At 43.7% G+C, this 21,361-nt stretch overlaps 2 protein-coding genes across 18 annotated transcripts in view; both read left to right on the plus strand.

Moving 5' to 3' along the window:
• PLCH2 (phospholipase C eta 2) overlaps window positions 1-6,939 on the plus strand; it is an 85,485-nt gene extending 78,546 nt beyond the window's left edge. For all 14 annotated transcript variants that reach the window (XM_080564431.1, XM_080564418.1, XM_080564419.1 and 11 more), the window contains one exon: window positions 3,805-6,939. In XM_080564431.1, coding sequence (XP_080420557.1) covers window positions 3,805-5,537 — 1,733 coding nt within the window. In that variant the 3' untranslated portion in view covers window positions 5,538-6,939. The remainder of the gene's footprint in view (window positions 1-3,804) is intronic.
• A 1,098-nt stretch (window positions 6,940-8,037) lies between these two features.
• On the plus strand, window positions 8,038-21,124 carry LOC308181326 (putative glutamate receptor). 4 transcript variants are annotated; one of them, XM_080564464.1, is made up of 13 exons: window positions 8,038-8,683; window positions 8,912-8,991; window positions 11,072-11,272; window positions 12,825-12,931; window positions 14,804-14,835; window positions 15,472-15,531; window positions 16,062-16,241; window positions 17,101-17,327; window positions 18,038-18,135; window positions 18,661-18,878; window positions 19,182-19,407; window positions 19,851-20,098; window positions 20,632-21,124. In XM_080564464.1, exons 4-13 carry the CDS (start codon window positions 12,859-12,861, stop codon window positions 20,731-20,733), a joined length of 1,464 nt encoding a protein of 487 aa, XP_080420590.1. In that variant the 5' UTR covers window positions 8,038-8,683; window positions 8,912-8,991; window positions 11,072-11,272; window positions 12,825-12,858; the 3' UTR covers window positions 20,734-21,124. The 4 variants fall into 4 exon arrangements, with proteins under 4 accessions (XP_080420590.1, XP_080420589.1, XP_080420588.1 ...); XM_080564463.1 differs by lacking the exons at window positions 8,038-8,683; window positions 8,912-8,991 and adding exons at window positions 9,777-10,101; window positions 10,256-10,334; XM_080564462.1 differs by lacking the exons at window positions 8,038-8,683; window positions 8,912-8,991 and adding an exon at window positions 9,777-10,334.
• Window positions 21,125-21,361: the final 237 nt, after the last annotated feature.

Genomic DNA, 21,361 nt, shown 5'->3' on the forward strand with positions numbered 1-21,361 from the left:
AAGGTTTTTTTGTTTCCTTGTTATTTTGTGTTTTGTTTTTATTTTTTAGCGAATGTGGTATGATACTAAGTAAATTTTAAGATCCAAACCAGAGCATTAAGTAGAGATTGAATATGGGAAAACCATGTTAACAAACATTATTTCCACTACCAGTGTTTGTGTTTTATTGAGCAATAACCACAGCAGAGCTGCTATTTAATGTGCACTCCTCTAACAACAAACCAGTCCCTTCCTCAAAGAACTTGCAGTTTCGTGTGTAAGTTACTGAGATCAACTCGGGGATCAGTGGACGGAATTCTCTGGTCTGGGTTATTCAAGAGATCACACTTGACCATTCTGGCCCTACACATATTAATTCTCAGTATGCAAATACTTAGATGTGCTAAATGTTGTTTGCGTGATTTGACTGTGACCCGAGGGCACACAGTTACATAATATAAAGCAAGCAAGGTATGTGACCTGATGTCACTTGACATCAGCCAAGCTATGTGGACTGTTAACGTTTCCCAATTGCAAAGTAAAATCTGTGCGTTTAAAGGAAGGCTGCTTAAGCTACAGCATTTTATTTTAGAGTTGTTTCAAGCCAGGGATACGCATGTGCTCACTGGGATCGTGTGGCTGTATCTTTAGAAATGAACTGTACGTTTGTGAAAATGGAAAATAGGAACAGAGGTTACCGAAGTATACTGGCTTTTTTTTTTTTTTCCCTGATTTGGTAGGGAGGGGAAGAAATGGAAGAGATTTTGACAAGAAGAGATTTGACAAAATTTCCTCTCTTTAACAGAGCTGTGAAAAGGAAATAAAGAAATACAGCTTTTGCCTATGACTTCAGGAGTGTCTCTTCAGATTCCTTCCACTTAGTTGTCTAAGGAATTTGGGCATCGATGGTTACATTTTCAGGAACCCTTAAGTGACTTCGGTGCTTCTCAAAACATAATCCCTTTTTCAGTAATACATTCTTGTCCGTCTATAGTGGGCTTCTTTGAAAGCCTCATACAGAAATCTAAAATATTCTATTCCTGTGATCAAATTTCTTTCTTCTTTCTTTTTTAATTTTTCCCAGTATCTGCTTTGAGGTTTCAGGAAAATACCAGGGCAACAGGGGGAAGGAAGAAGTTTGCCAATTCCTGTCACTTGAAATTAATCCAAAACAGCAGAACCCTTCCTATGCCTAAGTTATTGGCATTGGGCTTTTCATAAGCTCTGAGTAGCGTGACATATGGAACCGCTTCCCATTGTCAGTGCCAGCTCCCCTGCTAGCCCCCTAAGTTACTAAACAAATATTGTGATACGCTTGAAATTTGATTAAATCCATCTGACTTCTCACGCATGGACTCAGCAAACCTTTAAAATTGTGCAATAGTCACTTGGCCTGGACGCTGACGGTCCGGTGACAAGCACTGTTGCACAAACAGCGTGCTTTCCCCATCCGCCCGCTCCTTTAGTGCCCTGGGCCAAGGCACCAAGGAAACCACTAACAGCAGCCTAACACGGCTGCATTTCATAATTCACATTCTGCTGATGGGAAGCGCCACAAGGGCGAGGCAGGAAAGTGTAGTCTCGTCTGTCCCCTTTATGGCAACAGCATTACAGATTCCAGTGTTTTGCCTTGTAAGCGCGTCTTGATCTTTGTAGACGACCTAGCCTGGATGGGGAGAAGGGGGTTTTATCAGTCTGACCAGCTCTGGACTCCTGCAGATCCCCCAAACTTGGCCATGTTGTGACTGGTGGATGCTTATGTACGTGTATGCCTTCAACAGTCAAGGTGCCTTCATGCCTTTTAAGACTCCCGACTAATGAAGTACCAGCTGTTCAGCGGCTGTCTCTCGTTCAGTTTCTTGTCACTTGGAAAAACTGCTGCTGAAAAGAAAAGACCTAGTATGCTCTTGGCATTTCCTGGCAATGCAGATTATTTTGTCTGTAGCATCGGGGAGCGGGTTTAGTGCTCGCTTCCTTCCCCTGGACCAGTGGAGTGCATTGCTCCTCAGTGTTTTCTGCTCTGGGGTTCGGCAAGCAGGAGGCCAAATGAACAAGTAAATGCACACATTTGGTTCTGAAGCAGTGCTGCCTGTGGAAGCTTTCTCATTACTTTCAGTGGAGGAAGAGTTTTACCTGAGCGAAAAAGAGCTGGAAAAGAGAAGACAAAGCTCTTTTGGATACTTAATTTTTTTTAATAGTCATCAAGTCCGAATCTGGTTGGGCCATAAAGCTTTTGGGCTCATGCTGGGGTCCTCCAGCCTGGTCTTACTTGAAGTGAACATGGGCTATCAGTTCCTGGGAAGCAGGTGTCGTTATATTTATGCCTCGTCTGACTTAGGAACGTGCTGTAAATGCGTGTCTCTTCTGTGGGGTCTCCATTTTGTCTCATTGCAGTGGTACGGCTTTATGCTGCACTGATGCCTTCCAAGCTCCAGTGATGACAGATGTCTTTTGGCCATTTTATTTGCACCCAGTGTAAATGTAGGCTTTATACCAAATTCTGTGTGGCAGGTGGGAATAAACTCATATTATGTTACTAAAGCTTTCTTCAGGGGTAGCAAAAATTGCTTTTTTTTCTATAGCAAAAGAAGTGGACTTAATATCTGTCCATTTATGGATTCCACTGAGTGCTCTGGTTGGTCAGAAATTCTTAGGATCCTACAAAAATGTGTGAATATTTGTTTCCCTTCCCTCCCTCAGCACTAATTTATCCTGTTATGTGCACCTGCCTTCCCTACATTAACTGGATTTTTCCTCTGTTCTGTCCCATTATTCTACATGCACACTCTCCCTGTCTAGTTAAGAACTGAAAGGACAAGCAAGTTAAAGGTAACTGTCAACCGAGTGTCACTGATTCGAGCACCTTGTTGCCTGTACTCCTGGTTTTTATTTGCTTCCTGCCTTAAAATGATCTGCTCCGATACTCCTGAGGTTGTTGTCTGCCTCGGTGCATCGCTAGTTCTTGCAGCATGTTCGTGTTGTGGTTTGGAGATGTGGGAGCAGTCTTTTTGGCATGATTGCTTGGCTTGTGGGATACAGGGTAGAAACACTGCAGGTGGAGTGGGGTTTTTTCAGGTAACTGGTGGATGTAGTGAGTCTTCAGGGTCGTGCTGTTGGCCTGGTGTTCATGAAGCATGCTTCTGTGTGTGAAAAAGAAACCGAAGACTTTTAGGAAAACAAAGTTACTGTTTCAAGTTTTTGGTCGGTTGGTTTGGCTTGGTTTTAAAAGGCGTATTGACCACATTTCATTGTACATACACAGATCGTTTTACTGCTAACCTGCTTCAGAAGTCCTATGGTGCTTCTCTTTTGAGTAACCGATAATTAGAATCACATCTATCGGTCGGGCAACGATGTTCTGATTATTGTATATGGTTTGGTTATGATCGGAGGTGCTGTCGTGTTTGAGTGCTGGGAAGAAGGAAAAGAGCAATTCAGCTGGTGCTGGATGGTGGAGGACGAAAGGTTGGATTCTAAGAGGGGATACAAAGGCAAAAAGAAATGGATGCATACAGTTACGCTCTGAATAAGACAACAAAAAATAGTATGTTGCCAGTATGCACAGACTGAGATTTTTCAAAAGCAAGAGGCTTTTGGGGCAGCTCAAATTGAATAAATAGAAATTTTTGCTTCCTTTAGCTAGGCATTTGAAATCTTAAGTTATTTTAAAAAATTATTATTACTGTATGCAACTGCTACCTTAAATGCAAAAGGATACCACATAAAGAATAGATCTGCAGCTAAACTGGTCTTCATAATGGCTAATTAACCATGTGTCTGTTTTTCTTGTTTCTTTCTTTTTCCTCTCTTTCATATCTCCGATAGATGTCTGCCACTTCTCAATGCAGAGGTCAGTCACTTCTTTATGCAGCCTAGAAACTATCACTGAAGAGCCTGTTGTTGCCAATGAAAACCATCATGCCAGCCTCTTCTTCCCCCTGCCCGTTACTTACAGTGATTCTGAAGAAGGGTCTGTGTCTGATCATTCCACTGAGTCTCAGTCCAAAGGAAGAAGCCCATCCAACCAGCCTCAAGAAGTTCTTCTCACTAGACAACAAAGACCAAATCTGGCTGCGGAAGACCAAGTGCAGGCAGCCATGAGAGCAGCTGACACAAGTATATCCGTCCAAGAAGATGAGAGGACAAGCATGGCAGGACCTCTCAAAGAAGAAAATGGTTGGACACAGGTATGCAGTGAAGCTGAAGGTCAGCCTAGTTTGGCAGTGCATCCTCAAAAAGCCCGGCCGGTAGTGGCAGCAGGTAAGGCTACTGGCCAACCTGTTGAAAACTGCCAGAAGCAAAATGACCAGACAGTTCAGGTATTAACAGACTTGAAAAACACCATTGAATTGAAAGGTCAAAAACTTGGTGCAGCGGCTGTCCTGCAGCAAAACAAAGTGATTAACGGCACACAGACAACTTTGCCTCCAGATGTTTTCCAGAAAGCCCAGGCTGTACAGGCGCTACCTTCTCAGACGAGCTCTTACGTGTTAGTAAGGAAGTCAAAGAGTGAAGGGATGAAGATGTCGGACTCCTCAGCTTTAACAAAAAACCCAAGTAGCATATCTCCAGCAGCAGAAGTATACTTTGATGCCACAGTTAATGACCGGATCTGGAGCAAGCTAGATTGCAGCAGTCATCGTGACAGCATGTCTTCCTCTTCCAGCATGTCCTCCAATGACACTGTGATAGATCTCTCTCTACCCAATCTAGCTCGCAAAAGCCTCCCAGATCTTGGCATCCGTCACGAGAATTTTGAGCCCCTTGCAGCTAGAAGGGGTATGCGCCCACGGTCTGCTACAACATCAGCTAACGAAATGCCAATGGTGAGCAAGAGCAAATCCAATCCTAACCTGAGGTCTGACCAGCTGCCGGCGGATGAGCTCTGCCCCCGTCCTCTTGCCAGGAGTCCTCAAGATGCGTTCTCATCCATTCCTAGGAGGCATACCTGGAGCAGGCTGTACATTGAAAGTCTCAGGCAATCTTCTAACAAATCCAAAGCCCAGGATATGGTTGGGAACAACCAGGCAAAATCCAAGAGTCTTGGAGACCTTACCTCGGATGATATCGTGTGCACTTTCGAAAGCAAATACCGTAGCATCAGCAGGAGTTTTGTCACTCGATCGATGCGGGAGCAGCGCCGCTCTTCAGGCCTGAGGTCCTCTGTCAAATCCCAGGATGAACTGACTGAGCAGCTAAAGAAGCTGACGGCCTTTCAGCAGGAAAATGATATCACTTCCCCCATCAGTCTTGATCCAACTGAATCTGAAGAGGAAGGGGAGAGCCTGGGACTCCTGCGCAGGTCCTCCTCCCGCAGCCAGAGCAGGGTGCGGTACATCGCCAACCGGGCCAAGCAGGCTCAGGAGAGGCAGCGGCTGCAAAGCCTCGGCCAGCTGGGTGGGAGCCCCATTGAGGAGAGGGGGAATCCAGAGGGAGCCTGCAGCGTTGCAAAAGCAGTTTGTATGGATATAGCTTCTCCTACCGTGTTTACAACCCAGCCTAAGAACCAAACTGATTATAACACTGACACAGAAGTCTTCTTTATGCTGAAACTGTAATTCTGGTGAGCACTGAGTAAGGTGATGTTTACATTTCTGTCAAAACAAAACAGGGACCTGAGAGGCACAAAATATCCTCGTACGGCTTAGTGCTTCCTGGCCCTCCCTTGATGGTAAAGGTACTTTAGACCACAACTCCAAAAGAATAAATGAGTGCTAAATTTGTCATCAGTCTGTGGAATTAGAACAACCGAGTTTAATCAGAGACTTACATTTTTAGTCTTAATGACCTGACCTCGCTTTTTTATTACACTTTCTCCAGCCTCAAATCTGGCCTCCTTTGTGTGTGAGCACTGCTTGGCACTTACAGTTCGCTCTGCGCAAAACTCACGTTCCGTGCTAATTTCAGTAATTGCTTTGTATAACAGCTAACCATCAACGTGATGTCAATGACTGCTAAGGTAAATGTTGCTCTTACGAGTTAGGGATCCATGAAAGGAGGCTGGATTTAAAATCATGTCCCTTGTTCTGTTTCTTTGAAAAGTTTGAGGCATCTGGGAAATGGTCAAAACTGCAGTGGAATTGTTTCCGTATTAACGCAGTAGATAAAGCCTATCTTCCATCATGGACTTGTTTATTTCAGTGAAAATCCATATTGCCTCACTCTTTGAAGAATTCTCACCATGTTCCAAAGCAATTCCTTTTTTTTTTTTTTAACTAAGCTTGTTTATATATATATAAATATATATATATATACATCTGTGTGTATGTAGGTATGTATGTCTGCCTATATATGTACACATGCACATAAACTGAACTGTGACTGTTCCTTGTCTCAAAGCATAATCTTTGGGAATGAGACAAGAGAAGGGAATTAGAAAAAAGAAACAGGAAATATCTTCTGACGCTAATTCAGAAATGGCTAAAAAGCACACTAATCTTTCCTTGAAAACAGAACCATTCCTTCTTTATGGTATTTTAACAATGCTGCTGTACATAGCACTTTTTGGATGAATTTTACTACTTCTGTATTGCACTGCCACGCAAAATTTTCAATGATATGTTTTAAAAAAAGATATATTTAATTTTTTTAGATGAACATATTTAGAGTTATATAGCAAGCTGAAGAGAATAATCATTTTTCCTCCCTTTTTTTTTTTTTTTTTACGTTTTATTTTTAGGGTATGTCCCCCTATTCTAACCCTCCCCTTCCTTCCCACTCCCCCCCCAAAAGTCATTTATTCTAGATGTACGTTTTATCAGTGATGGAGAGGAATGTTTACTGAGATGCATTTTAAAGAGAAACAGAGATTTAATTTTATTTTCAGGCTGCATAGAGTCCCTATTATTGAGAAGATATTTTGCTTTTGTTTGTAATGATTCTTCTGTGTATATTGCAAAACCTAAAAAATTGTTTGTAAAACCACCTTATACTACTAAAATAAACATATTTAATCTTCCAGCTGTTGACTATTTAGCTGTAACGTAATGCTCTTTTTTAATGCTGTCCAGAATTTGTGGTATGCAAACACGGTTAATTCTGTTTGTTTTGCTTTAAAAATTCCTTAGTGGATGACATTTAATTTTACTCTTTTTCAGAGCGGTAACCATTTCAGGTCCTGCTAAAATTTTCTCAGGTCCAGCAAAGCACCTGCAAGTTCTGGTACAGAGTGGTGTTCTGCTGTGGGACACGCAGCGCGTGGCTTGTGTGGGAGCAGTGTCTGGCAGCCAGTAGTGGCTGTGTAGATGAAAATTCTGGGAAGACTCATGTAATTGGTAGTCAAACAGACAATCCAAGGACCTGATCTATTCTGTCACAGCCAAAGCAGTGAATGTTGTATAGACCAATACAAAGATAAACTCTACGGTTTTCCATGTGAGATAGATAGCCCTGTTTCGTTACTGAGGTTGTTAAAGTCTGACTGAAAATACTGCAGGAAAAATTTTCTCTTTGCCAATTTCATTCAAAAATCTTTTCTCTTCCTATCCCAGCAAAGTACACAGCAAAAATGTGCATTACTTAGTTCATGCTCTCTCCTGGAAAGGTCTTGGGTTTACTTGTGTGGGTTGCAGGGCTAGAAAGGAGTTCTTGGTTCTAATTTTAGCATCATTCGGTTACGAGCGTTTCAACTCTGAGATATCAAAATGTGAGGCTAAATGTAGTTAATGATTTCATCTTGATATGGAGGTGGGGGCTGGGAGGGGTTAAATTCTCTGATTAAATCTTTTTAAATGATCTTCAGTGTGCTTTGTCTAAACATGCTCCCTCAGCTTTCCATCCTGGCTCTGATCTTCATTGCTTGTCTTCATAATTTGGAGGAGAGGCCCTTGAGGTTTGTGTAACAAAGGTTTGGAACATGCACTGAAGTAACCCTACAATATCTTTGCAGCCTTTGAAGAAAAAAAGGTAAATCAACAGCAGAATGTGTGATCTGCCAAGATTAGTCTTGCATTGTATCTTAACACAAAGCGAATTTCATTAACATTCTCGAGACGGAAAGTCAGCCTGTAATACTTCAGTTTTGAGCTGAAGAGCTGCAGGGAGTTGCTGCTTTTTTATCTTGAAAGCAAAAAAGTACATGCAAATTGACAGCTTTAGAAAGTTAACGTTTAAAAAGCCTATTTGTGTCTTTTCGAAGACCAAGTTTCACATATTTTTTTTTAAACCTTTTATCGATTAAGCAATACTTGTTAAATTAATGCACCTCACAGAAGGCAGCATCATGCAGCACTTCAAAACATCTTTCTTTGTTCACATTTTAAAAAAGCCGTGCTTGGATTTAACTTACTAGGGCACATGTGAATGTTGTCCTGCCTGCAAACTCATAGTAACTGCCTTGACAAGTTGTTTTGTTGCACTACATAAGACCATTAATGATGTATCCATTTATTTGTCTGAGTGGAATGTATTTCATGGCACCTACACCGCAGGAGTTTACTGTGCAGTTTTGCTCTTCATCTGTTCTTCTTCAGGGAAGAGGGAACACTCTCAGATCTGCTCAGCAGGCAGGGCATTGTCTAAAAAGGTACGGAAAGTGATAAAGATTCAGCCACAGCAGAGGGAGTCTGGAGTCAAGGTTCTTAGCAGCACTGATTTTCCTTTTAGGACTGCCTCTCTGCTCTTATTCTCTTGACAGTCTTCTCCACCATTCATATGATGACCAAGATGAAGAAGCAGATTCTCCATCTCCCTCGTGAAACTGCAGGTAGATTCAGCGTAGATACAGGTTGAGCATGAAACCACAGTGGGCTGTGAATGCCAGCTGCTCCGCTGGCAGCATTTACTTTGCAGTAATCACTGCTTGCCATGTAGTAGCTGCAAATATTTACTACAATCACACACCTTGGTACAGCAGGGTTGAGAATTCATCCAAGATTGAGGCCAGAAGCACTTGCAAATGCTGCACAGTCACTGGTATTTGTTCTCCCTTCAGGATGTCATGTAACAACAAAAGCCTGGCTGCAGGTGTGAAGGAATTCAGAAAGGCAGGTGAAAACAGTATTCTTCAAGAAGGTCAGTAACTGAGTAAAAAGCTACTGAGATGTTTAGAAGTGTCATTTTGCTCTGAAGAATAATTAGCAAAGTGATAATTTAACCAATAAGTTTATTTTATATTTTTGTTGCTGTTGTGCTTACAAATGGAAAGATTCATGCTGATTCTGGTATTATCATCAGATTTTTAAGTGCATAGATCTTTTAGGATTTGGGGTGGATTTTTCTTGTTGCCCTGCTCCACCCCCTGCCAAATAAATGAAAACTCCAAAGCCTCGAGCAAAATCGTTTTTAGCAACTCTGTTCTTAATATTTTTTCCTGTTGCTGGAATAGTCTCAAAGTCAAACTGCTGAAAGGATACAGAGGAGGAAAAGGCATTATGGCTGGTAGGGAGGTCCTACTAACATGTGAAAACACTTGCTTGGCTGTACCTCATCCAAAGCTGCAGGTAAGAACTCAGTGAGGTTTGCATAATGAACACAGGTTTTTAATGCCAAGGTATTTGGTTGTCATAAACATGTTTGGGGGGTAAAAGTAACCATCATAACTGTCTAGAGAAAGCTCATTTTATATTTTTTTCTGCTGGTTTGTAGAGTAACAGCAAGTATCTTCCCTTGACCAGAACTCATCCTGTGAGGTCTCAGCTTCCTGCCCTGTGTTTTTCAGCTCATTATGGTGTAAGATTAAGAGTCCAAAGTTTCCAAATGACAAACAGTACGTGGTTGGCCTTGTGATTTTATGGTCCGTATTTCTCCAATTTAGCATTTAAGAACACTGATGCTGAATGTTTGTTTGTGTCTTTAAAAACTCATTTTGTCAGAGCTGAGATGCTTTCAGCTGCTTGGAGTTGAGCTTATTAGTGGCTTAGCCCTCATTAGCTGCCAGCTGTGACAAATCACATACCATAATGTGCATCCTACAAAAGCCTAGAAAAATATTCATGAGAAGCAGCTGGGAACCTCAGCTTTATCTGCTTTTTGCTCACCTCTGTCCACATGCAGCCCTTTGCCAGACTCTCTAGGGTGAAGCTATCTCGCAGGAAAGTGAAAAACAAATGACGTGCTGGCTGCCAAAGGTAGTACCTGGCAATGCAGCTGTAAGCAGCCCACGGCATCTAAGAGAAAGCCGAGGTGACTGGATCTTACAGGATTCTTTTTGGTTTGGCTGAATAGAGAGCATGTAGTTACCGTTTATAACCTGCATGAGCATCTTGCCATGTTGTGGGGATGATTTGCACCAGCTGGTGTCTGACGTGCATTAAAAGTGAGCTCCCCTTAATTGCAGCGAGCTGTGAGTCAAGCCCTTTCACTCCGTTAAGGCAGACATCACCAAATGCATTATTGTAAGCACTTTTTATTGAAAGGTAAGTGGTTTTCATTGGCAGAAGACCAGTTGTGGTGATGTTTAATGATTGATTTGCTTAGTGGCATATCTAGGAGAAGCTTAGGGAAGAAGGCACAAGCAGCTGGAGTGTTTTCCATCTTGGACAGTGATGAAAGTCAAGTGGGAAGTAATTTTTTGTTTCTTACTCAAGTGTGGACATGTTCCAACTCCCCTGCAGGATGGGTTGTAATAATTTACTCTCTTCTGAATTCCTGTCAAAGCCCTCCTTTGTAATTGCAGTGCCTTGGTGTGTGTATTTATAAATGACCTGGCCCAGTGGAAGCGGCCGCTTGGCAGGGCTGTCCTGTAGCTCGTGTCTGACGTGGAACTAGTAACTGGAAGGGTGAAGGGAACAGGAATTTCACTTATTTGCCTGTGTCTTAAATGGTTGTGTGCAAGCCAGAATGTGTGGTTTACCTTGAAGCTCAGGCCTTTCCTCAGTGCTCTGGGCATTGGGAAGAAAAACACAGAACAGGTCTGAGAGGGTTTCGGTGTTACACCTGAGTCCCGCAGCTGATCTGAGACACTTAGAGTGAAGAAAGCTTTGAGCTTGCAGGACCAATAGACAGGGGAGATGGGCACAGCTGAAAGGACAAGGTTCAGTAGAAAGAAGGCTTTTACAGGGCCAAGTAGTAGCAGTCAGCTTTTCTGACCCTTGATGTGGCATCGAGCTGCTGGACTAAACTGCTTCCAAACGTCCTCCTCCTCTTTCCCCAGCCCCAGGTGCCCTTGGAGCCTGCGGTGCCAGCTGGCAGTGGGCATCCTGCAGGAGCCCCCCCGGCTCCTCCCTCAGTCCTTATAACAGCCCAGCGCTGCCACGCCGCCCGCTCCAGCAGTCCCACGGTGCCTGCTGCTCATCGGTGTTCCTGCTGGTGCCCAGCCAGCCAAGCCAAGCTGGGAGAGGCTGAAGGAGTTGCTGTAAGTGAGATGCTGCCTTCGCTCGCTGCTCTGCTTGTTCCAGCCTGCCTGCAGCAGGCTGTCTCCTTCCTAGCTGGTGGCTGCCCAGCTTTTCCATCCTGTTAATGCCTTCCTCCAGCACTGCGTGCGCAAGGATGGCTGAGGAGTGGTGGTGTCTCTTTTTTGTTTAGTTCTTGAAAGGATGAAAAGCTTCTGAGGAGTGAGAGCTGCTTCTAGCAAAGTAGCATCTTAAATCCTTAGTTTGATTTGCTGTAAAACTTGAGAAGGTTTTGTAGTACCTCGCCAGGTGGATGTGGTGAGTGGATGCTGCGGTTTAATTTAAGCAGTAGCTAAAGAACTCAGCACAGGCTGGAAGGTGCTGAAGCCCTCTGTGCTCCTGTTCTCTTTGTAACTGATTCTGTTTGTCCTTAAATCATTCCAGTACTAGATTAAAGGAAGTGTATTTGCCTTTGCAAAAATGCTTTTTTTTTTTTTCACATATTTAGACTTTGTTCTTTCAGTCAGTCAGTAGCCAGTGTGTTAACAACTCTTTCATTTTTATTACCAGTTCTGAATACCTTTTTTTTCTTTATTGAAGGAGGCTGCCTGAAGTAAAGATCACTTTATAGTGTATACCTAAGTGCAAGAAAAGATAGCAAAAATTTAGAGGTTAAATCTAAAGATTTAAAAAGAGAAACCAGAGAAAAAGAAAAAAGGAATTCCTCAGTGGCTCAACCAGAATCTCTGCTGCTTTCTCCTCTCTGTGCCTTGGTGGCTGATTTGGCTGTCCATGTGCTGCTCTCCCAACAGCTATGAGTATCTAGCATTTTGTCTGTATTCTATAATTACTTTCAGAAAATTTAGGTTGCTCCATAACTCGAATGTCAGTCCTCTCCTTTGATTCTTTAACACTAATCCCATTTTGAAGTATTTTTAACAATAACAAAAAGAGACAGCATTTAAATTTAACCCAAATAATCCTCTGTGTAAATTTTATTCACTTCTTATTCTTGGTATGAAAGTGAAAAATGTAGAGAGAATGAATGAGGAAAACCACTGAGCCTTTGTAATGTCAAGAGTTCTCACAGGTGTGCAGGTTTGGGGAAAAATTCATAAAAGCTGATGAGGTAAAATTAACTGAAGCAACCTTTCTCTCTTTGAGCACATCAGTCAGAAGCAGGTAATACCACACTGTAGCACCTTTTTCACCTGCATAGTCTCCTAAATGGTGACTTTTTTCTGGGCACTTTTTCAGTATGTCTTTTGTAGTTTCTGTGGTAATGGTATCCTGACCCTTTGTTGGCGCTGTGGTTACAAATACAGTCAAAAATACAGCAGAAGCTTGAGATGGAGTATAACATGGCATTGGCTGTCTTTCATAATTCAGTTGCTGTTTTTCAACGACACATGTACAATTATTTTAAGTCATGCAGAAATTTTGTTGCAGCGTTTGAAATGAAAAACAATTGGGACTCTTCCAAATGTGATGCAGAAAATCCAAGATAAACTGATTTAACTCAACTTTGAGGAACCCTAACACCAGCCTTAACTACTTGTCTTTCATCTCGAGCAGGAATTTCCTCTAGACAGTGACTGTTTCTGCTCCGATGGACAAAGGACTTCACTTTATGTTCTGTGTGCTTACAACCGTGCTGCTCCTGAGAGAATCAAGCCACGCAGGTGAGAATATTTGGCCAACAATGCTGGCTGCATCCAAATCTGATTCTGTTCTTCTTCACAGTCTTTGAATTCTCTCATTCTTTGATGACTAGTGCTGGATTAAGTCTGTATCTTAATCTAGCTGCAAAAAGGGAAATATGGGCGGAGGACACAAAGGCACGGGTATTAGCCTAGACAGGGAGGACAGAGTAGAAAATCGGGCTGAGGCAGTTCTTAACAGTGTTACAAGCCCTTTCTCGTGAAGTCAGGCAGTCATCTCCCATTAGAAGGCTGTTCGTGCTCAGAATAGAAGGGGTAAGGGCAAGGCTGATTTTTGCAGCCGCAGCAGCTTCCTGCCTTCAGGGCAGTAGTTTCAAGCCTTTAGGGGACAAGATTTGGAGGGATGAGTCCCTTTTATTTGTGTTATGTTTTTGTAGATCCTCACAAGGAGGACCTGGCTGCTGAGAAGTGTCACTGCCATGAACTTTGAGTTAGCGCTGCGACTCGATTACTTATGGTCCTTTCAGGAGCCCTTACAATGGGGCTTTGAACAGCTGCATCCAGTGCCGCTGTGGGGGAGCTGAAGCCCTCAGTACAGGCTGTTTTCTTCCAAGAAACCCTAGCAGGTCTTCAAAAAGGAGCCTCAAACGGCTTTTACTGGCTCTAATGAGTTTCTGAAGGGAGACAAAGAGAACTCCTTTGTGAAGATTTCCAGCTCCCGTGGAGAACTGTAGTGGAGAGGGAAAAAGCAGTTTTTGTTTTAACAATAATGCAGAGTTCAGCACAAGGCAAGAAAATGCAAAACCAGAGAATGAATAATACATAATGAATGAATATGTTGTTATATTTAATGAAAAACTTGCAGCTTTTGCTTGGAAGAGCAAGAACACCCTCAATTTTTGTTTTCTCTTGAGGGATTTTTGGCCTTTGTACTGTGTATTCTTTGATTGCAAGGAGCGATGTGCACATTCCAGAAAAACATCCTGGGCAATTAATAAGCCATATAGTGGCTGTGGTTTTAATTCTGCATCTCAATTATTACAGTGTTCTTCTGAGTGTTGTGAGAAAGGAGGCTGTGGATCAAATAATTTAACAGGATTTATTAAAAGAGCAGGGAGCAGAACCAGAAGCTCAATTAACCCCATTAATAATACTTCTACAGGTGGATTTTTACCAAATGGGAAAGTATCGGTGCCTTTGTTTTACAAATGGGGCGCAGAGAAGAGGCAAAACAAGGCAGGCTTCCAGACCCTTCTCTAGTGCTGTCCCTGTTGGTTCCTGGGTTTGGTCCTGATCCTTGTGGAGGTCTGAATTTTCACAGGAAAGAAAGAGTCAGAGTGCTGCTAATTCTGGGGGGGAATGCAAGAGGACGAGGTGGAGAAGGGTTTCTACCCCTGTGGTCGCAAGACGGTCTGCTTTGGCTGCTTTGACAAGAAGAACCTCTCATTAATAGGGGAAGGGAAGAATTAGAAACCCCGGTGCCTTGGAATGTAATGCTGATGAGCTTCTGCTTTTCCTTAGGGTTACGGGCAAGGGGGGGAATCTTGGCTGTGTGAAGTAGCAGGGCTCCTGGCTTTTCTACTTGTCAGGAGGGCAGTTCTGAAAAATCCACTCTTCAGAGTGTAAAAACCAGAATAATAAAGTTACAGTCAGAATCCTCTGAAGCCTGAGCCTGGCTGAGTACATTTCTGCTTCTGTTTGCTTCACACTAATACTGTGCTGTGAAAGAGGAAACAAAGTCAGCAAAATTGGTGCGAGTCAGCTGCGCTGTGAGCTTCTGAGCTAAGGGTAGTCATTCTGTGTAAGTGCAACGTGAAATGAGTTTTTGAAACGTCACTCTTAAGGAACCGTGAAATATAAATGCTGCAAGGAGTTGATTTTGTTGTTTTTCAGGAGCGATGAGGAATGATGATGCTGCGAGTAAGGTACGTTCAGTTCACTGGTGCAGAGCTACGAGTGAAGCTCTTTGTGAGAAAGGATTTTAAATCCAGAAATAGATGTGATAGTGTGCAAGGCTTTTCATCTGTGAGGGGAAGGTGGCTTTACCGGCAAAAGCTTGAGGTGTTCTGAAGTGGTACCGATCAGAAAGCACCTCGAGTTGTGTAAGGCTGGGAGACGCACTCCTGAATTCAGCGTGTCCACGCAGAAGTGAATTTATGTTTCCTCTCCCCAACATCTCAGGTTTCCTACTGTTCTGTCTCCTGCAATTACTCTCTAATGAGGCCTTAATTGGCTGCTAGCTGTTTTGTCAGCAACAAACATTGATCTCTTTTTCGGAAGACTGTATGCGCCGTGTATCTGAAGAATTGTGACAGCATCTAAAGTGATTTTTTTATTTGCACAGAGTATGCTGATAACATGCAATAACGCAAAACACTTGTGATTTATTAATTACTGTCACGGAACAGCGATTCCTGAAGGAGGTAGAGTAGTGGTGAGGTGACCTGCTGCAGCTTGGGGGGGGCAGATTTCTAGCTGCTTTAACTCACACACTAATGTAAACCCTAGCTGAGTGGGGCCAGTTCTGGAAAATCCAATTAATTCTTCACTTTTATTTGTAGGACACTGACTTGATGGGACCGGAAGAGAATCTTCCAACTTTGACTGTCACAACAATCCTGGTAAGGCAGTAACACGGTACTTACAGTGGCTGGGAGGTAGCTGGAATTATATCATTATTATATATATTATACATATCACATATTTGCCCGAATTAAAAACATGATATTAAAAAAAGAAAAGGGAAAAAAAAAAAAGGAAAGAAGATTCATTGCCACAATCAGGATCATTCAGAAGCAGCAACACCAGCAGATTTTCTGATTCTGCTGTCAGGCACCAGCAGGTAACCCTCAACTGGTGGGCCAAAGGAAATGTATTTGGGTGTTTAGATTGTGAAGAGGGTGTCACTTGCTTATGTAGTACATGTGCCTTGCAAAATGCGGCTGCCCTTCCTGGAGCTGTATGCTTTTACTAGTGGTGGCACATGACTCCTGTGAATATCTTTCAGGACTGGAAATGTTATCCTCCCGATAATGTGGGCAGAGGTCTTTGTGGAGGGTTTTTTTTGGGGAAAAAAAGGGTTAATTCATAGTCAATTGCATGCTGCAGACTGTGGTGGCATGTAATTGTGTGCATTTCCCTCTCTATGCAGGAAGATCCCTACGTCATGGTGAGAAGGGCAGAGCTGGAGGGATACTGCATTGACCTGCTGAAAGCCCTTGCTTCAATGCTTCACTTCAGCTACAAGGTGAAGGTGGTGGGAGATGGGAAGTACGGCGCCGTCTCTTCCAATGGGAGCTGGACAGGGATGATTGGAGAGATTTTGAGAAAGGTAATTTTCTTTGTATGTTTGAGAAAACTGCAGCTCTAACAGGAAAGAGGCCAAAGGGCTGGGCTGGCGCAGCTCTTCATTAGAATTTCCTCGGGGACTGAGCAACTTGGAGTTATTCTGCCTGTTGTGTAGGACTGATGAACAGAAAGACTTGTGGTTGGTTTTGTCCTACAGATAGGGACACTACAAAACAAGGAGACAATGGCCATAGCAGAAATCATTGTTACAAGGCTCTCCTGGCACAGTGCTTGTTTCAGAGACTGCCCAGTGCCTTTGTAATCTGAGAGGCTGCACAGACATCGTAGCTCTGTAATGAAACAAAGACTTTAAGGAAAAGTTACCTTGTACTTAAGCTCTAGGCCAAACCTGTGTCTTCTGAAATGTAACCCCTCAGACTATTCAAATAGGTGCTTGAACCTGCTTTTTATCCATGGCGTACCACTCCCTCCAGCCAGCATTCTGCCAGCTGTTGGGAACACTTGAATCGAATTCTCTCTGCTCCTCTGAACTCAGTAACGTGTCCTGTCAGTCATGTAGGTGCTGCAGCCAGAAAAAGAAAGGAACGTGCCTTCTGTTTTTTGTAAACAAACACAATGTGGTTCATGGTGCACAGCCTCAGCTTGTTTGGATGGTAGGAAACCAGAGGCCCCAGACACCAGCCAGCCAGCCCCCCCTATGAACAATGCAAAATGGAAAGCTGTCCTCTGGAGCTCGCAGCCTAAGCCCACAGCCGTCTAGTGAGACAGGGAAGCTGTTTGCCATGTAGATATCTGCCCACTCGGCCTGGGAAGTGTTCTATTTGAGTGCAGAAATCATCAGGTAGGCTGGGTGGTTGATAATATTTTTTTTCATCTTATAGGAAGCAGACATTGCAGTGGCTCCCCTGACAGTCACATCAGCCAGGGAAGAGGTGGTCTCCTTCACCACGCCATTCCTGCAGACTGGGATTGGAATCTTGCTTCGAAAGGACACCATGTCACAGGAGATGTCTTTCTTCCACTTCCTGGCTCCTTTCAGTAAGGAGACCTGGACTGGTCTCCTATTTGCTTATGTTCTAACGTGCTTCTGCCTCTTTCTTGTTGCCAGGTATAAACACGTTTCACAGGTTTTGCTCAAAAGTCGACTGTTTTCCCAGCTATGAGCAGATCTCGGTTTTAAAGAAAGTACAAGGGTTGCTAAAGGCCCGTGTGTTTGTACTTCAGCTTTTCTTTCTCACTTTTTTCAAAGTTTTTTTTTTTTTTTTTTTACTGTGACCACATTCCTACGTGCAGTTCTCTCTCCTGGTGTTTTTGTGCACTCAGTTCTGCACTGACTTTGGTGGAAGGAATTCTTCCCCTCCCTCTTCTTCCGAGGAGATTCAGCTTTCTCCCCCCTTTATTGATTAGGCTGCACTAAGGCTCTCAGCAGCTGCAGTCTTGAACAGAAGCTCTGGTGCTGCTTTTCAAGTTCTATGCATAGTCTTTTATAGATAAGCATTCCTTCCAAGGAGCGGCCTTCTTCTTATGCTAAAGAACAGAGCCAGTGTTGCCTCTTAGGTGTGCCAGGGAGACTAGGTGCAGTGGTTCAAGAAGAAGGGATCTGGCAAACCTGTAAGAGGAGCCTCCTGAGTCTTTACTGTTGTGAAATACTTGAGGCATTGAGCAGGAACATTATTCTCTGTACTAGTTGAACTGGACCACAGGTGGAGGAGGACCTACCATGGAAGGAAAGGGCATTTCTGGGCTAGCCGCACTGCTGCATGTCATGCGGCAGGGTTGTTTTTTCCTGACTGGTTTTATCCCGCCATTTCCCCGCAGGCTGAGCCCCTGCGAATGGAACGAGCCCAAGAATGAGGAGAATCACTTCACCTTCTTAAACAGCCTCTGGTTTGGAGCGGGAGCTCTCGCACTGCAAGGTGAGCTGGGAGGACTGCGGCAGAGGAACTCCGGGAGCAGAATGGTTTTGTAAGCTGCTTGCTTATCCAGCCCTCATCTGTCCGCAACACTGGGTGCTGGATGGCTGGGTGCTGCTGAGGGGAAAGACGTTGCAGTAGGGACACTCAGCAGTATTCAAACTCTCAGCTGGGGTTTGGGACTTGTTGGAGCTGTACAGGTGGCTGGCTGCAACTGAGGACTGCTTTTTCTGCTGTAACACTTACTCTGGGGAAAGTCAAGCTAGCTTTTGCGCTGATGCTTTAGAGTGGAGCCTTTTTATTGCCTCTGGCCACTAATGGTGCTTCAGCTCTCTGTGCAGCGCGCGGTATTGGTGCTGTTCAGCCACTGAGGGCTTTTCAGGCCTGTGCGTTTCCTAGGTAGCTGCAGGGCAAGTTTTGCAGTTTGGCCTTTATTAAAAAAGAAGTCTTGTGCCGGCTTTAACTCGAGCTGTCTCTCTCACTGTACATCACCTCCCTTGCTTTTTATCGGCTCCTCTGGTCATGCAGGTGTCACCCCTCGGCCCAAAGCGCTTTCTGTGCGGGTCATTGCCGCCATCTGGTGGCTCTTCACCATAGCCTTGCTGGCTGCCTACATCGCCAACTTCACCGCGCTGCTGAGCTCCGGCAGCGAGCAGCTCCCAATCCAGACCTTTGAAGATCTCGTGAAGCAAAGAAAGCTCGAGTTTGGGACGTTGGACGGCTCCTCCACCTTCTACTTCTTCAAGGTGCAGAGAATCTGATTGCACACACACACACGTGCCTTAGGGCTGCTAAGCTGGTGCCGAGATATCTGTAAAAGTTATTTTCGAGGGGTGGTGGTGGGAAATAATTAATGCTTATATCCCTGTAACACTCGAGAGGAAATCTGTGCCAGCTAGATGCTAATTTTCATTACAGAGAGGGCCCAAAAGGGGAATGATTTATGTGCTCTTATTCTCCAAATTGTTTCACAATCTTTGCATGTTTATCCAGAAATGCTGCACATTTGTTTTACTCTTCAGTCTAACACTTGGCTTTTTGGGCTGCAGAACTCCAAGAATCCCATCCATCAGATGATCTATGAATATATGGACAAGAGACGAGACCACGTTTTAGTCAAAACCTACCAGGAAGCAGTTCAACGCGTGATGGACTCGAACTACGCCTTCATTGGTGAATCAATCTCTCAAGACCTTGCAGCTGCCAGGCACTGCAATTTGATCAGAGCCCCTGAAGTTATTGGAGCCAGAGGATTTGGCATTGCCACAGCCCAGGGTTAGTCACGGTGCACCATTTCTGCCCCACTTCTCCACTTGGATTTCACGGGTTTGAAATAGCGGACTGAGAGCAAACAGCCTGGCACAGCTAAGTCCTGAAACTCAGGAACATTGGTTCCTTTAGGTAGTTAGTTTTTGGTTTTAAGCCTTGGCTCCAGGAATGATGCAGAAAAGATCCTAAACAATTTTTTCTTGTGAGCATGACTGCTTGTATTTATCAAAGAACCTTCACTCTGTTACTGTTCTGCAAGCGAACATGACAGGAATCGTTGCTATCTAAAAAAGCACTCAGCTTAGTCTGTGGCATTCTGCACAATGACCATTTGATAGTTGGGAATCAGCACCCAGCCAACCCTGCTTGGGAGGGTAGCAGCAGGCTGCTTTAAAATGTTGTAATATTCGTTATCTGTCTTATACTCTTTTTCATTCTACTGCTGCTAGCGTCCTCGTGGACTAAGAAGCTCTCCATTGCGGTCCTCAAACTGCGCGAATTGGGTGACCTTGACTACTTGCGTAACAAGTGGTGGGAGACCAGCTGCCTTCACAAAAGCAGAGAGAGATGGAGCCCTCTGCAGCCCCAAGCCCTCGGTGGACTCTTCCTTACTCTTGCAATTGGCCTCGCACTGGGAGTGATTGCAGCTGTGGTGGAGCTGTCGAATAAGAGCAGACACGCTGCTGGACATGTCAAGGTAGGTGATGGTCATCATCTCCTGTCCTCCCTCCTTGGATCCCTGCTGTTTAGCATGGACAGGTAGGTACCATTCCGCCCCACTGGGCAGAATGCCATTGTGATCTTGCTTTGTCTAAGGAAAGGAATGTAACGGGATTGAGGAGACATGCCAAGTATTCACTCTTTACAGCTTTGAAACGTTGTAGCTTGGACTGTGTGATAGATAGGTAGCCAAAACAGTGTAAAAATAATAAAATGAAGCCTAAAATATTACGTAGAAATATTTACTGTAATGCAGCCAAACTGCATTCCAACACTCTGAGTGTACAGAGGACAGTAAATCATCAATAACAAGTTTATTCTCGAGTATGGCTGTTTTCAAGTCATTTGACAAGCAGGAAACCACATGTAAGTAAAACTGCACTGGTATCTGAATGTGCAGCTTGGTGTTCTTGTTCTCCATCCGTTCCAGTGGATGGGTAGCACACGTTTTAAAGGTGGATTTTATGATGCAGAACTCACCCCCTTGTTTTCTCCCCTTTTGTTTTTCAGAAGTCTTGTTGCTCCATTTTCACAGAAGAAATGTGCACTCGTCTACGTATAAAAGAAAATGCAAGACAAAGCCAGGAGACTTCAGGAAGGGCTAATGCTTAAAAAACATGTTAAGGAATGGGCATGTCTTAGGGTTCTACCATATGTATTTCATAGGAACTACATCATTGTAGAAAGGTATTTTTCTGCAAGTCTAGAGTGTTAGCTTCCTAATCACAAACACACAGCACTTCTGGATTGGTGGTGGAGCTGGATTCAAAAGAAAACTAAGCAGCTGGGAGGAATTTAAGTTGATGAAGGATGGAGTGCAACTGTTAAAATCAAGGAAGGTTAAGATGGGGGATCACACCTAGATTTAGTTTAGAAGTTTACTATGTAAGTGCATGAATGCCTGTAGGAGTAAGGGACTTGGGATAGGTTAACGTGATGCCTCTGTTTACTAATTACAGTATGAGGAACAATCTTGAAAATTAAAGCTCTCATCTGACTTTTCTAATCACGAACAACTGCTTCTTAAATATTTTAGTTATAGACTACTTTTCCCCTCTTCTAGGCAGATGATGGTCACTGTGAAGGTAATTTCTGAATCAGAAAGGACAGTACTGTTGCATAATCCCCCAAAATGCAGGACTTTACTGCATTCTCTGCAGTGGCCTAAAATCCAACAAAGGGGATGATGCAATTAGGGAACTAGATTTAAGAAATGTCTGTTTCCCAGCAGATGTTTCCT

Source organism: Anser brachyrhynchus (assembly GCF_964034855.1).
Source record: "Anser brachyrhynchus genome assembly, chromosome: 21".
Lineage (NCBI taxonomy): Eukaryota > Metazoa > Chordata > Aves > Anseriformes > Anatidae > Anser > Anser brachyrhynchus.

Excerpts from the sequence above, each read along its gene's own strand:
- LOC308181326 (XM_080564464.1), top strand. The coding sequence starts at position 12,859 with ATGGACAAAGGACTTCACTTTATGTTCTGTGTGCTTACAACCGTGCTG. Across the intron at positions 14,836-15,471 it reads ATGATGATGCTGCGAGTAAG|GACACTGACTTGATGGGACC; the intron begins GTACGTTCAGTT and ends TTTTATTTGTAG. Across the intron at positions 20,099-20,631 it reads ACGCTGCTGGACATGTCAAG|AAGTCTTGTTGCTCCATTTT; the intron begins GTAGGTGATGGT and ends TTTGTTTTTCAG.